Consider the following 15,426-nt stretch of genomic DNA (forward strand, 5'->3'; position numbering starts at 1 on the left):
CACCTTCCGAAAAAAAATCATTCAGATTTCTATTGCATTTTCGTAAGGGCATTGTGTTGGCCCCGACAATGATTAAGAGAATGTTTGTAAAACATAACGTTAACGGAACTGGTGCTACTTTTATAAGGACGTTATACGAAAACGAAAGGATGTTTTTTTTTTCTTTAACGAGAATCCTAATTTGGTACTAAGAAAAAAATTGGGTGAAAATTTTGTTTAGCATATTCCATGTAGCTAAAAGAGGAGGTAGATTTTCAGTTCATTGAGAATCCATGCTGCAGCCAATTTTGTTGCGAAAATTTGGATAAGACTTTAGTATCCCAATCAAATCATCAAAATGTTGGCTTATTTATTCTATATTTCTGCATTTCTTACATGGGAATTACATTTACAACAAGCGAAAAAGTATCAGTTGACTTTGCCTACAGAGATATTCCCTCAGCCTGTGTGAATTGAAACTTTAATCTATGGACAGATCGAATACCGGCTATACAACCAAAAGCCTTTTCCCCAAAAATTATGTATTCACTGGATATTCAGAATTTCGTGACCTTTTTTGGATTATGAAAATTTTTTCAATTTTGTGGGGGAGGTACCCGAGTGGTTGGCCTGATACTTGATCTATGCTTGGACAGAATATTACGACTGTCAAATTTTGGACTGAATCGGTTGATCCGTCCGGGAGTTATCGTGCGCTCAAGTCAGACAAACAGACAGACGGAAGGAAGGATATTGCTAAATCGACTCCAAACTGCTGGGGTCTAAAACCATTATTTCGATTAGCCTAAAGTTTGAGAGTGTAAAACATTGATAATATATGGCCATATTTTTGGAGAACATCCAATAACACATTTTCTTATAAAAGTCTAGCAAGAGTTGAGACAACGACTTCATTGTAATTATTTATCCCTCATTCATTCAAATTCTTAGAGGAACACATGAACCCAGAAGTCGCCTTGCAGCGCTTTTTCATTATTGCATGACGATATTTCGCCATGCTCATTATTTGCCGTATTTTTGTGCACATTTTGCATTTGTGCTGTCGTAAAGGAATAATGATAAAGAAATAAATAAAAATATGTAAAATTTTGTCATGTTTATAGAGTAATTCGCAATTTTCATATTTTGAGAAATGTGTTAAATAATGGGGGAAAAGAGAAAAATGGTGTATAACTCCGTCAAATGTATTAGGGTTAGGACCATATTTTTATGTGAAGAAATTTCATATTTTGATGACAAGTGTGCTTAGAATTAAAGCTGCATTGTTCTTCAAATATCGACCATCTTACACGACACAATCGTTTAATTGCATTCCACTATCAAATCTATTTAAATTATTGCTTTTCAGTTTCTTATAACTTGTTCGTTTCGTTTAGGCTGTTGAAGTGGTGACGTCGTAATTGTTGTATATTGAATTTCATTTTCTAATTTAATACATGATGGGCGTGATGGGGTGGTGGTATTTGATTTATAATATTTTATTTATTTGTTTATTTTGTTTGTAGTTTTATAAACCTGGTTTAAATCTGGGGCGTATATACTCTTTTAATATTACTGTAAAAACTTGTTTATATGTATATATAAATTTCGACGAACTTTAGAACCTTTGCACTATTTTTATGCTATTTATCCAGTTGGGGAATTCAAATATGCTAGCGTATTTCAAAATTGTGCAACGGCACTGTCGTTTCGTTTTCTTTGTTGTTTTTCCATTATATATGTATCAATATAAATTGTTGCTTTCCCTTTTCAGTTTTCAACTTAAAACTAAGTTTTTAATTTTTTCTTAATAAAATTAATAATGATATAAAATAATTAATGATTTTCATAATTTTCAAAATCATTAAACTCCACATTTCGGTATGGGTTTCACGTTTTTTTTTCTATCTCTCTCTTTCATAAAAAAATATAATAATAATAATTGTAAAATCAAGAAGAAAAATACGCACAAAAATACTCATATTTTCTACATCATGATCGCATGCTTTCCTTTTTTAACTCCTTTCTTTGTTCCATAGAGGGGATGATTCTTTTTCATTTTTGCATGTGGACTTGTTGTAGGAGTTGTTCAAAATAACTGCCACACCACAAATAGGGAAAAACAAGCGATCGAATAGACAGACTGACAGATGGTAATAGGTAGTTGATGTTTTACTGCCTAATTAAGCTAGTGTTATTGTTGTTGTTTTTTCATAGTTTGATCTATGGACCATATTTGTTACCAATTCGCCATGCCCGGTTTATTGAGAGTCATGAAGTAGATTTGACACGATGAAGCACCTTTGGCACTACTGAAGAATACTTTGTCATTGCGTTCGCACAAGAATTTCAAGCGTTGTGCTTTTTTATGCATAAAGACACCATCCAAGTGACCGGTCTCAACCGAGCGAATCTGAAAAGAAAACACAAATACCATGTATAATAAGAATTTGCTTTTTTTGACATATTTTGTTAGCTTACCTCTATTGCTTTATTGCCCCAGCCCATAATTTGTCCAGTTCCAATATATGCCACTGATGTTGGCATTTCACCCCACTGTCAATAACAAAAAGTAATTATATATATTTGTTGAATAAGAAGTAGATATATACCATATAAAATATAAATAAATTACTAACCTGTAGCACAATATTTTTGGACACACGTCCAACTGTATTCACATAAACACCTTCATTATCGTAGCATAATAATAATTGCATGCCATTTGAATTTGGAAGAGCCACAATACAATGAGGAATGATTGCACCCTGAGTCTGAAAGTTAAGATCGGAGAAAATTATATTTATATATGAGAACCAGACTAAATTTGTAAATATGATAATAAGCAATTTTTTTACATATGTAGGTGTAAAATAGTGCTCATATTCATTATAATTGTTAACCAACATACGAAAAGGAACAAAGAACAAACTTCCCACATGTTTCTTATATCATATATATTTTATCAACAAAGTTCTCTCAGTCGAACATCCACAATCAAAACTCGAATGTCTAGTTATGTAAACGGGTACACGAAGATTTTAGATGCAAGAAGTTTGTTTCGACCTACTGAAAACTAAGGTGGTTGGTGGTTGCTGTGTAACAGTTCGTTTGTATTCGGCAGTTTTTTCCTGGAAGTTGTTAAATGGATGGACATCTGTTAGAGTACCGTGAAGAATTCGTTCTTTGTATGAATTGAGAATGCTACTGTAATGTAACCTAAGTTGTGCCAATATGGAAGGTGAACTATATAGAACTATCTAGTTCACTAAGCAGTTCCAATGGCCCACATCATTTGTATGAACAAACTGCGTATACGTAATGGCACACGTTAGATTTTATGACGTAACTCATACGTTTTGGAACTAGTACAGTGAACTAGGAACTAGATTACCCAACTCTAATCCTGGTCATCCATGAAGATGATCCACATTTGTCGTTTGGAAGCAACCCGTAGCAATTCGGAGAGCTTTGTTTTGTGACGTTTGACGTTTTCCATCGCATGTCACTCTCAGGAAGGAAGTCCAGTACGGGGCGGCATAGTTGAAACAGAGCTACCAATGGCTTTATATGTCGCCATCAATGCCCCAGGAGGTGGCAGCTAATTTTGGGACTTTTGGGACTTCTTCCTGAATTTCACCTTGTCGAAGACTATCGCAAGGATCTTTGAATTATTGTTGTTGTAGCAACGCAAATATGTTCGTTCATGTATTATTTCTGTTATCTGGTACAGGTTCCTCTGTATCCAGACTCAAAAATTCTGCAAGCTGGACTGGCTGCGTCTATAAAGAATCAAGAGACAAGTGGGTGGGTTTAGTTGGACAGCTAAACAAATGCGGTGTGTCGTATTGTCCCAATCTAATGCGGGGAATCTGTTGGATATTGTGGCATCAATTCGGACCCAATACGAATTGAGACGGATCATAACTGAACTGAAACCACTCGGCCACCACTGGCGTTCTTCTTCTGAGATGGATGGGGGTGGTCCCAAAGTACGGCATTCACACTGTATATTTGTTCTGCTCTGTCTCTAGATCACGAAGATCTCTCCTGACTGGGTGGGGGAAGCCTTTCCACTAGATCGAGACAAGGATTGCCCAAGCAGAACTGCATCGAAATCATCCTTTTAAGCTGATGCACCCTTAAAACCGTCATATCCTCATGAAAATGATCCCCTGGTGACATGAGGAGGCACCCTGTTGCAGTGCTCAGTGCGGCATTCTAGCAGGTTTGAATATTCCTTCACTGAGTAGAGCTAACATTTGCATACCGACCCCCGTTGCTTTGTTAGAGGTTAACAAGATTTCTTTGTCAGCACCTGAAGTGCTGTCGGCCTGCTACTTGAGGACCTTGTTCCTATTTCTTATCTTATTTCAAATAACTGTGGCTTGGGCGGACGACTTAAAACATGCTATCGGAATTATTACACCATCGACAAATATGTTCAGTGGGAGACTCATTTCAGCCGTCCAAATGGTGAACAGTGTAACAGTGGATTTAGTGGCGGATATTATGTGTATTATTATGTGTGGAATTTCAAAACAGGTCCGGGGATAGCAACCCGCATTGGGGAACCTGTTTTATTCTACGGGTCTTGGATTTCTTATTTCTGAATTCCACAAACGGCTAGCGTCCACACCTATAACTGATTGTCTAACGTGTCAAACAAGGCTGGAGGGTAGAGAATACTCTATATCCTCGAACAGTTTGGAATGGTTGGCGGTATCTAGGGCCTTTGATAGGCCATTCTGTTGTAGTACTATGCATTTTCCGGAATGCCTCTAAAATCTTTGTATCTGACGACAGGAGGCAAATCGGCCTGTACGATTTACCTTTGCTGGAATCCATGCCTTGTTTCATTAGAGGGACCACCCTGCCAACTTTCCAGGCTTCTGGTAAAATATGGGTGGCTAACGATAGATTGATGGCACTTGTAAATTGTGGTGGTACCTCCTCGGCTGGAAAGATCTTCTTACTTCTTTCCAGGGTTCGATATGTTACAATGTTACAACTCTTCAGATGATTTAGCCACTTGTTCCGCTTATGCTCACCAAACAACCTTTTAACATCCAGTATCACCTTCCATCCATGTTTAAATTTGCAAAAAAAAGAACCCTACCATGACTTTCGGTTTCAGTATTATCCACCGAACAATAATAATAATACAAGCAATAACTATGATTTTCTGGAACAGAGTTCATCTCTAAAACAGATCCATATCACTGAATGGTATTCAAAGTTCGAAAAAGAGGAGACCTTTGTTCTGGAATGTTCGTGCTCCATAGTTATTAATGGTTATGGAGATGAGTTTTCGACAATTAAGATTCAGCTAAAAAATTAAAATTCTTTATAAATATTGTTCTGGTACATTACTTACATGCTTAGGAAGATAAATATCGTATACTTCAGCTGAATCCAAATCAACTGCATGAAAGCCCTCAGCTGAACCATAAATAACCTTCAGCCTAGATTGATCTTCAATAGTAAGATCAACTAACAAGGGACGATGTTCCAATTCACCAAAATTCTGAAATAAGTTAAATTTAATATAAAATTACAATAAAAACAAGAGGAGCGTACCTTAAATGCCATAAATTTATGATATGGTTTGGGAGCCCAGGCATAAATTTCTATTGAGTCTTTTAATGCAATCACTAGGAACTTAATCCTTTCGTATTTAACAATTTTAAAATGTACAGCACCTTGTAGATCGCCAACATTTATCCAACCATTGCGTCGTTCCACTTGCTGTAATATCAAGATGTTACACATAAATGTAGTATACCTCATTGGCTAGTTACATAAAATGTTATTATACTTACATCAGATAAACCATCGGTTCTTAAAATTTTCGATTTGAGCCAGGATAGGTAATAGACACGTACACGATTCTTTTTACCCGATATGGTTACCAAGATATTTTGACCTTCTAACACTTCCATTTGTTGGAATCGGCGACGTGATATCAGTTGATAGACCTAAAAATATTCAAAGTAAAAATTTAAATGGAAATGTGATGATATCTAAGAAATTCACTATTACATACCTTGCCTTGACCCGAACGATCCAATAACATTAAACCATTTTCAGTACCTATCAATAGATTAACACCCCAGAGGGCAGCACACAATATTTCCGAATTGAAACGTTTCTTGTATTTGCGTATTTCAGGCGTATCACTAGACGCCTCATGTGATGTGGGTGTCACATTGACATTCACATGCGATTCGCGTCTTGATGGTCCAGAACCGCCAGCACCAAAACCAAATGTAAGGAAACTTCGCTGTTTCTGTTGTAGGGCATACGGAGGGACAGGCAAAGCAGCAGCCGATGTATTAGAAGAGGAAGAAGCAGATTTGTGCAAAAGATTAGTAATGCTACTGGAAGAACGAGTTTTGCTAATCGAATTCTTGGGACTATTTTGACGCGACGAAGACGAATTCAACGAAATCGTTGATTGAGGTGAATTATTTGAACCACCACCAATAAACGATTTTGAGGGCGTGGAATGCACTGATGAGTTGATGGCCGCCTGATACTGTAGAATTGACAAGAAGAAAAGAGAAGAAGAAGAAAAAATGAAAACACAGAAAATTAATTAGGTTTATATATACAAAAAGGTACGTTTTTATAAAAATTAAGAAATTTGATATACATGTATAACCTTTTTCAATTTTATAGATGGGGAGGAAGAAATTAGTATAACAAGGAGAAGAACATGCCCATTGCCTTAGTAACTAGAAACTACGCTTAAAACTTATTATTACAGCACACTTGATGATATTAAGTTTTAATAAAGATGGAATTCAAAATTCTTGTTGTTAGTCAAATTTTAATGAATGACAATAACAAAAACAAAATGTGGACGGACATTTGCCAACAAATAAATGGATATTATATAGAATAGGATAAATTGTCACTCTTTTTGTATTATGATTACAAATGTTACTAATTGTGTGTATGAATACCAAATAATAAAAATTAATAAATATAAAAATGTGATTAGTCTTTCCCAGACGCCATGAAAACATAAAAAAATGAAACCGAAACATATAATTGAAAATGTGATTGCTGTTGAATATAGGTGTTGTTGTATGATTACGATCTTAATTATTGATATAATATATGTATTTGTTATGTTTAATTGTATCTTTTTTATATTTACAAACCAAAAATGTGTAGAAAAAAACTAAAAACAGATTTGATACTACATTTTATTGTTATGTAGTAAAAGATTTCTTTTTTAATTAGTGAAAATAAAAAAGATATGTTTGTATGAGTGAATGTGTGTATGGATGTTTTTGAAATATTTTTGCAGTTTAAGCTTAAATGAATTGGTCTATTTTTTTTTTTCAATATTATTGTACATTTTTATGCTCCAAGTTAGGGGTAACTTCTGGGAGAGTATTGCTGTAGACTCCTTCATTAAAAAGTTGATGTATATAATGGGGCTTCGACGGGTTTGAGCTTATCCCCCTAATTATATAAAAAATAAACGAATTGCCATCTTTGAGAGAATGATGAGCGTTAAGTTTACGTCATATACACGCTGAGTTGAAAACATGTACTTAAAAAATATTGCAAATCGATATTTTTTAAGGCACTTTTGAATGAATCATGAAATGATAATCGTGATAATGATAATTACATAACATTCATATAAATTAGTATTCTTTCTAAAGAGGAGCGGGTCATTCCAAGTTTATATACATACACTGATAGCTCTATTAATAAACTATTGAATAACATATCACGTATTTTATATACAACAATAAATAATACTTAAATTCCTATACTATCACACACACTCACACTAACATACATATGCATATGAAAACATGGGTTTATTTAACTTTCACCATTTCAAGATGTTATTTTTCGAAATTGCAAATATAAAGTTCCAAAATAAATTGTTAAAAATTGCATTAATGAAAGGTGGACCGAACCATTCGCCCTTCGGGAAAGCATAGCAGACTATTATCGGACGTGGAGTGTAGAAAATGTGCATAGTGGAAATCGCATAGGCAGCTATTAAAGAAAACGGTCGGAGAAAAGTAATAGTCTGAGTGCCTATGTTGCCTGGGTTGCCGAGACTTTGACGCAACTTTAATGAAAAATGCAATGTTCATCTATATGAACGCTAAAAGTCAGAGGTTAAGACGTTAGCTTTACAACCTGCCTAGGAAAAAATCACACTACCAAAAAAAAAAAAAGGAAAGAAAAGGCAAATGAACGAAAGAAAAGCTAAATGAATCCTCCTTAATGTTAACGACTTTTGCAAACTAAATTCATGCTTCCACCAACGACAAAGATGGACTTAGTATAGATAGATTAGAACGTATAACCGATGACTTAGCCTTGACATTAAAATTGGCCCAAATGTGGTAAAATTTTACCTCCACAGTCGAACATACGACCATTCCAGAGATAATGGCTCAAAAGCTCTAGGAAAACCAGCCAAAGCTACAACTAAAACGAAGTTTCATCGGGTTGTCTCGGAGGAATATTCCACCAGGGACCGGCATCTCAACAATTGTGTGTTTGTATATTTTCACCATGGGAGCTACAAAAAAGTGCCTGCTTCAAGCACTTTTGACCCTTACCGGGATCGAGAAGCGCTCGGATCATGGTTCTGTTCTGTTTGCCAGATCCGCATCCACCACTTGTCAACATTGGTGAGATGCAAATGAATTCCTAGGACGCTCTGGCCCTAACTTTTTAGCTTTTTGCTATTTACTACGTCAGATTATCTCCAGCGAGACAAATTCATCGTCACCGTTGAATTACGAGTCTCCCAGGAACAACAAACGCAGCTTCCAGCATCACATATTCTTGTTCAGCAAAACGCATCGTTCCTACAATTAAAATGGAACGGTCTCCGCAGCAAAGTCGGTGTAATTGTGGATTTTAGCTTGCAATGTTGCGATGGTTACAACGTATTGAAATAGGAACGTATAAAAACCGGAGGAAGGGTACTTGCCTCCTTTATACACCAGTCTGTCCAGTACAGACCTGACTCGCTTGAGCATGACTCTAGTGACCCATACATGGAATGTGTGGGGGTTGCAGAGTAAGTAAAATGCATCGTTTCTACAATTCAAGTGCAACGGTCTCCGCAGCAAAGTCGGTGTAATTGTGGATTTTTAGCTTGCAATGTTGCGATGGTTGCAACATATTGCGGTAGAAACATATAAAAAGCGGACGAAGAGTACTTGCCTCCCTTATAAACCAGTCTGTCCAGTACAGACCTGTCTCGCTTGACTCTAGTGACCCATACATGGAATGAATACTTGTGCCCTGCGTAATATTTCAGACATTAATTCTCTTTGGGATGGCAATAACCGTGTAGTACCAGGGGACTTCAATGCTCATATTGAGCTTTGACATTGCGCCCTTGACAATGAGCAGATGGATACAGTGCTGGGTGCGCATATTGGTAGCTCCACATTTTGCACGCTTCTACGAGAATAAGAGCAGCTCGCCAGACATCACCATTACAACACCTGGTGTGATAAATGACATATACTGGCAACCCGTAACTTCCTTGGCACAGACCATCTTCCAATTTTCGTCTCTTTAACAGACAACCCGACTTCAGAACCTCTGCCCGCCGTACTTTTCTGAACTATGGAAAAACTAATTGGCAAGGGTTCAGATAATATATCAATTATCGCTTTAGAGAGCTGTAAGAACAGTCGCTCGCCACATACCTGCTGGTCGAATACCCAAAATCAGACGAAATTTCCCAACAGAGGCGACAGTTGCTAGTCCTGTCGCCTCTGTTGAGAAATTTCGTCATGAGCGTAATGACAATGGTACAGGATAAGGAACGGTTAAATCTATCTCGAATCTGGAAAAGAGGGATTATAGGACGGCGTGACAGTGACAGATCCGAAGAGGTACGCGTGATGTTTTGACCGGCAATTTATAGAGCACTTCGGGAGTGATAGGGCGTTGGATCCACACGTAATTTCAATTGTAATGCTTAAAGCCGTCATCAGACCATCTGCTTTTTCACATGTATGACATCAGCTGTTCTGTATATTAGTATACCCAAAGTGACAACATACATGTGAAAAAGCAGATGGTCTGATGGCCGCCTAAGTAACTGAATGAACTTGGGGTTTAGTTAGATTTGGAAAACTATCGATAGTTCGACTATTGTTTTGATCGCTGTCGTAAAGCTTTCTTCATATCTGACTCCAAAGCAATAATTTTTTAAGCAATTCGCTATGGATAACCGAAATAATACTTTTTGGTGACCTGTGTAACCTTTGTTTTACGACAGCTATCAAAACGATAGTCAAACAATCGATAGTTTGCCACTTCTATGTTGAGTATTTTACAATGTTGGCAGGGTGGTCCTACTACTGAAGCCAGTCAGGGATGCCGGCAGGCGAATCGTACTGACCGACCTCCCTCCTGTCGCCAGTAGCAAAGATTCTAGAGGCACTCTCCAGCTTCCCATTTGCTCAACATCAGCATGGATTCCACAAAATGCACAGTACAACTTCAGCATTACATACCATATCTATGCATATAAATCCAGGACTGAATCAGAACAGGTCGTGGTGGCTCTTGACCTATCGAAGGCCTACGATACCGTCAATCAATCCAAGCTGTTTGAGAACATAGAGAAGACTTCCCCCAGCCGTGTTTGGTAGTTGCCAATCGTTTGTTGAATTTAGAAAAAAAGGAAGTCCAAGACCCGTAGAGTGAAACAGGAAATTCCCCAAGGCGGGGTGATAAAATGCCTACATAGCTTTGTACAGTTCTGCAATCAGAGGAATATACAAATATCCGTTACTGAATCCACTACCACTATTCACCACCTGGACGGCTGAAATGAGGCTCCTCCTGAACATATGACACTTTAGACACAAAAATGGTTAAATAATTTAATTTCAAATAAATACAAGGGGAAGTAGAAAACTTTCTGACCTAGGCAACACGCAGTGTGGCCAGGCGTCATTTGAAGATTTTTTTTGGAAAGTTTGACAGTTTTTAGCCTGAAGCGTGGGTTGTTCACAGCGACATGAATAAATCACTATGCAAAAAAAAAAAATGGAATTATGAAAACTGGTTTAATGAATTCGATCTTGGTCGACACTAGCCAAAAAAGAAGGTCGTGAGGGTCGCCCAAAATCGGACGTTGTGACAGAAAAAAATAAAGCCGTTCGTGAACGGATAGAGGCATCCTTGGGCATTTCTTCCACCAACTAACATTTGATATTGCATGAACACCTGGCCGCAAAAATGGATTTTTCTCTTAAGATCCAGCAAAATTGGACAATCGCTCAGAAAGAGGCTCTTGTGGATTGGAGCAAAGAAATTGTGAATAAAAATTATCGTTGTGCTTCAAACGACGTTTATAAGATCATCACAGACGATAAATCTTGTATCTATGCTTAGGAGCCCGAAACAAAACAGGAATCGACCGTTTGGGTCTTAGAAAGTGAATCAAATCGAACGAAAGTTGTTCATGGAAGGAGACCTTCGAAGCAAAAGGTCGCCTGTTTCTTCAGCAAAACTGACCGTGTGGTGACTATATGGCTTGAGAAATATAGGACGGTTAATTCTGAGTGGTACTCGTACACTACAATTTGTTTGCCTGAAGTCTCCAGAGAAATTCAAAAAAAGAACAAAAGAAGACGAATCGTTCTGCATCATGACAATGCGAGCTCTCACACATAAATTCAAACCAGCACCTGGTTGACCGGACAAAACGCGGAATTGATGGTTCATGCGCCGAACATCCAACGACTTCATTTGATTCCAGCACATCAAGAAAAAAGGCGTGGTCAACGACTTTCGTCGCCAGAAGATGCTGTAAAAGCGTTCAAAAACCATGTTTTGGAGGTGATTTAATCAAATCACTGTAAACAACCCAACTCATGGTCGTATGTCCTGAGCACACTCAGGCTAAAAACTGTAAAACTTTCCAATAAATGCATGTTTCCTCAATCCCACGGCAGCGGTTTCTTTCGTACCGGATTGACCCGAAACCATAGTGTTTCGGCCAGCGGCTACCAACCCAGCATTAAACCTATATTTCTACGTAGGTTCAAATTCTGCTACAACAACAACTGTGTGTTCTCTAGGCCAGAAAGTTTTCTAGTGTCCCTCGTATAACATATTTTACTTGTATTGGAGGTAAAGGTTTATGATTTTTGTTTTGTTGACAAAGAAACTGTCATAAATATCTTCGAATGTAAACATTTTGAAATGGGTTAAGGCAACACTTTTAAATAATTTCATATTTTCCAAAGTATTAACAAAAAAATTAAAAAAATAAACATACAAATCACTAAATTAACATTAACATTTATGTATTAATCAATTTATATAGAATTTATACATTTATTTTGAACATTTTAACAGACTTAAAGAGAGATATATATTTATAACATAGTGTGAAAGATAGAGAGAGCTATGCACAATAAATCTAATATATCAACATTAATTGATAAATTAAATTCATGATTTTTGGTTTATTATATTATAAAAACATTGAGAATGTGTTTTAAAATATTTTACATATTGTCAAAGTGGGCTAAATGATTTTTCTCAATGTGTCTATAATATTTTTTTTATTATTTATTCTTAATATTATTTGAAATACAATCGCTAAATAATAGGTGAGTGAGTAAGAGACAACTATATTGAATTTACAGGAAATGATTTTTTTTTGGATCGGTAACGTTTTAATTTTGACCATTTTGGTCTATCTATATGTATATAGAAAACGATCTTAAATAGGGCTATAATCAATGATGGTGGTGTTTTTTTTTTTTTGGTTTTAGAATGATTTTTTGTTTTCATTTTTTGTTGTTGTTTGTTTAATACTTACAATTTTTTTGTGATTGTTAGGTAAATTTGCCTAATTGATTATTGAAAATTCGTACAGTGGCCATCAGCTCACAGAAAAGAAAACGTCGCGGAAAGACAAAGCACAATGGATATGAAGAAAAATATATATTTGTTTTTGGTTTATATATGTTTTGTTTGTTTGTTGTTATTATTATAATTATTATCAATATAAAGGAAAAATATATATTAAATACTATAAAAAATAATCTAAAGAAATGCAGAATTACTAATTGAAAATAATGTGTAATAGTGTTCTCTATGAAAGGACTTCTAACTACTACTAGGGGAAATAATTACAATAATATACATAAATAAATAACTTAAAACAATAAAATAATTTTACTTTAATTTGAAATAAATTCATAATAAATTGATAACTTAAAACGACAATGAGCTACTTTAATAAAAATCTTTTTTTTGCTAAATTCGAACAATTCTGGTTAATATGACTGAAACATATTGGAATATGGTTTTGTACTTTTCGGTAAATTGTCAGCTAGAGTCCTGAAGAAAATAAATATAAGGGAGCAACCATCCCGGGAGCATCTAAAGTTAACACACTTTATTATAGCCGCCACAAAACAGGACATGAATTGTTGTTAGTCGGTACCTACAGCTGTACTTGCTACAAGTGCACTAAACATTAATGATAGGAAAGATGATGATGGAACGGCTATAACTAAAGACAACAATAAAGCCAATATAGGTGCAAACCGGTCTATGGCTGACAGGACACAGGACTCATTCTTAAGACTATTGAAAATAGTTTACAGCGTGAAAGTAGTAGAGGAATTCTCGAACAATTGGAGAGACTTGATCAAGAAGAGCAAGACCAGGACATATCACCTTGACCGACGACGAGCTGGACGCAATGGTGATTCCAGCCAAGTCTACTAGGGAAGATGATGGTTACATTGAGAAAGGAAATATGGACTCATATCTCAACTGAAAGCAAGCCCAGTTCCTGCTGGTCCTATATCGGCACATGGCGGTACTAAATTTCAAAGGCTGGCTATCACAGGATCATTGACTGACTATGGTTATGTATCTTTTTTGCTCTGAGAAGGAGGTCTTCTTTATCAGAAGCAATCTGAGGACCATGAGGTGGACAAGATCCTTCTTCCAGATCCTGTGGATTCTCAAGCAAAGTCCGCTAAAGAAGCTGCGGCTACAGGCAAAAAAGTAGAAAAGACAAAACCTCTTCCAAAGTCAGAGACCAATTGGAGAAGTAGTCTTTTTCTAAGCACGGCTCAAAACCGAAAGTCTAGAATAAAGCGGGTTTAGGAATTTCTCCATAGGCTGCAAAGAAGTCAGGCCGACTGAAAAACCATCGTCTTCTGAACAAACTTCACAGCAAAAGACTGTGAAGCGGGTAGGTCCTTCAAAGAAGACGATGGTTTCTCATTGAGTTAACCATCGACCTCCTATGCAGATGTCCTTGCCCAGCCCATCGGGGTGCAGTGGTATTAAATTCTTGCAATCAGAAGATCTGCGATTCAATTCCTTACCCGAACCTCAACATTTTCGGCGGTGGCAAATCCCCTCAGTGTAATGTCGGCTTATATTTCCTGAATATTTCAGCCATGAAAAAGTTCTCTACAAGTGGTGTCGTAAGACATGCCGTTCGGACTCGACGATAAAAAGTAGGTTCCATATCATTGAGCAAATATGAGTCGGCGTGCATGCGCTTCTTGAAATTTTCAATTTTTATTAAAAACGATACATAACGGTCAACACCTCCCACTGTGAAAATCTAACAATTTATCCACTCTTTCGTAAAAGTAGTGGCTTCAGAGTAACCATTAAAGTAACAAGTAAAAAGTATCAGTCGGCTTAGCCGACAGATATATACCCTCAGTCACGGACCTAAAGAAATGAAGTAAAACACAATTCTTCTGACGTCTGCAAAATACGATGTGCAACGTTTGGACCAAATCGGTTTCCATCGAGTGTTATCTTACGTAATATCCAGTTTAGTTGGTGCCGGCAGCTTTTGTTTGGAGCTTTTGGGCGATTTTCTCAAGACGTAAGAACTTGCCCCTAAAAAACAATCGTCGTAAAGGGGAAAGCGAATACACCAAAAACCAAAGGAATTCGAAGTCCGAATTTTGGACCGATTCGGCTGATACGTTCGAGAGTTAACGTACGCTCCAGTCACTGCACATGGTGTCATAGGGGTATTTTAAACCTTTAGGACTATTTTCTCAGGAAGTATGCTTTTCCCCTGAAAAAACGTGTACCGTTGCAATGGAGGCAGCGAATACAAGTTGTTACAAAAAGAAGCAAAACATTGAAAAGCAGAGCTTAAACTGCACTCTTCACAAATTTTGTGTGGGAAGCACTCGAAGGAGTGGACATATATAGTCCATATTCGAACCTGATCTATATCTGGTAGATATATTAGGATGTGTGAAATATGGACAAAATCGGTTACTCCCTCCAAGAATTATCGTGCGAACAATTTGTCCGAACATTTTCGAACATTTGTGGGGGAGGTACCGGAAGGAGAAGAAGGAGTTATCGTGCGCTGCAACCACTACACATGGTGTCATAGGGTTTTTTTAAACCTTCAGAACT

The 15,426-nt window shown here is 36.8% G+C and overlaps 1 protein-coding gene across 20 annotated transcripts in view; it reads right to left on the bottom strand.

Moving 5' to 3' along the window:
- Positions 1-1,772: 1,772 nt before the first annotated feature.
- The window catches only part of msn (serine/threonine-protein kinase msn), a 240,508-nt gene continuing 226,854 nt past the window's right edge, over positions 1,773-15,426 (bottom strand). For 13 of the 20 annotated variants that reach the window (XM_073981482.1, XM_073981473.1, XM_073981481.1 and 10 more), the window contains 7 exons: positions 6,026-6,517; positions 5,802-5,957; positions 5,560-5,727; positions 5,357-5,506; positions 2,619-2,753; positions 2,461-2,535; positions 1,773-2,392 (listed from right to left, as the gene is read on the bottom strand). In XM_073981482.1, coding sequence (XP_073837583.1) covers positions 2,219-2,392; positions 2,461-2,535; positions 2,619-2,753; positions 5,357-5,506; positions 5,560-5,727; positions 5,802-5,957; positions 6,026-6,517 — 1,350 coding nt within the window. In that variant the 3' untranslated portion in view covers positions 1,773-2,218. The remainder of the gene's footprint in view (positions 2,393-2,460; positions 2,536-2,618; positions 2,754-5,356; positions 5,507-5,559; positions 5,728-5,801; positions 5,958-6,025; positions 6,518-15,426) is intronic. The other 7 variants (XM_073981486.1, XM_073981477.1, XM_073981476.1 and 4 more) reach the window with 1 other exon arrangement.

This window comes from Musca autumnalis, unplaced genomic scaffold (assembly GCF_047663935.1).
Source record: "Musca autumnalis isolate F117 unplaced genomic scaffold, ASM4766393v1 scaffold_4, whole genome shotgun sequence".
In the NCBI taxonomy this organism is placed as follows: domain Eukaryota; kingdom Metazoa; phylum Arthropoda; class Insecta; order Diptera; family Muscidae; genus Musca; species Musca autumnalis.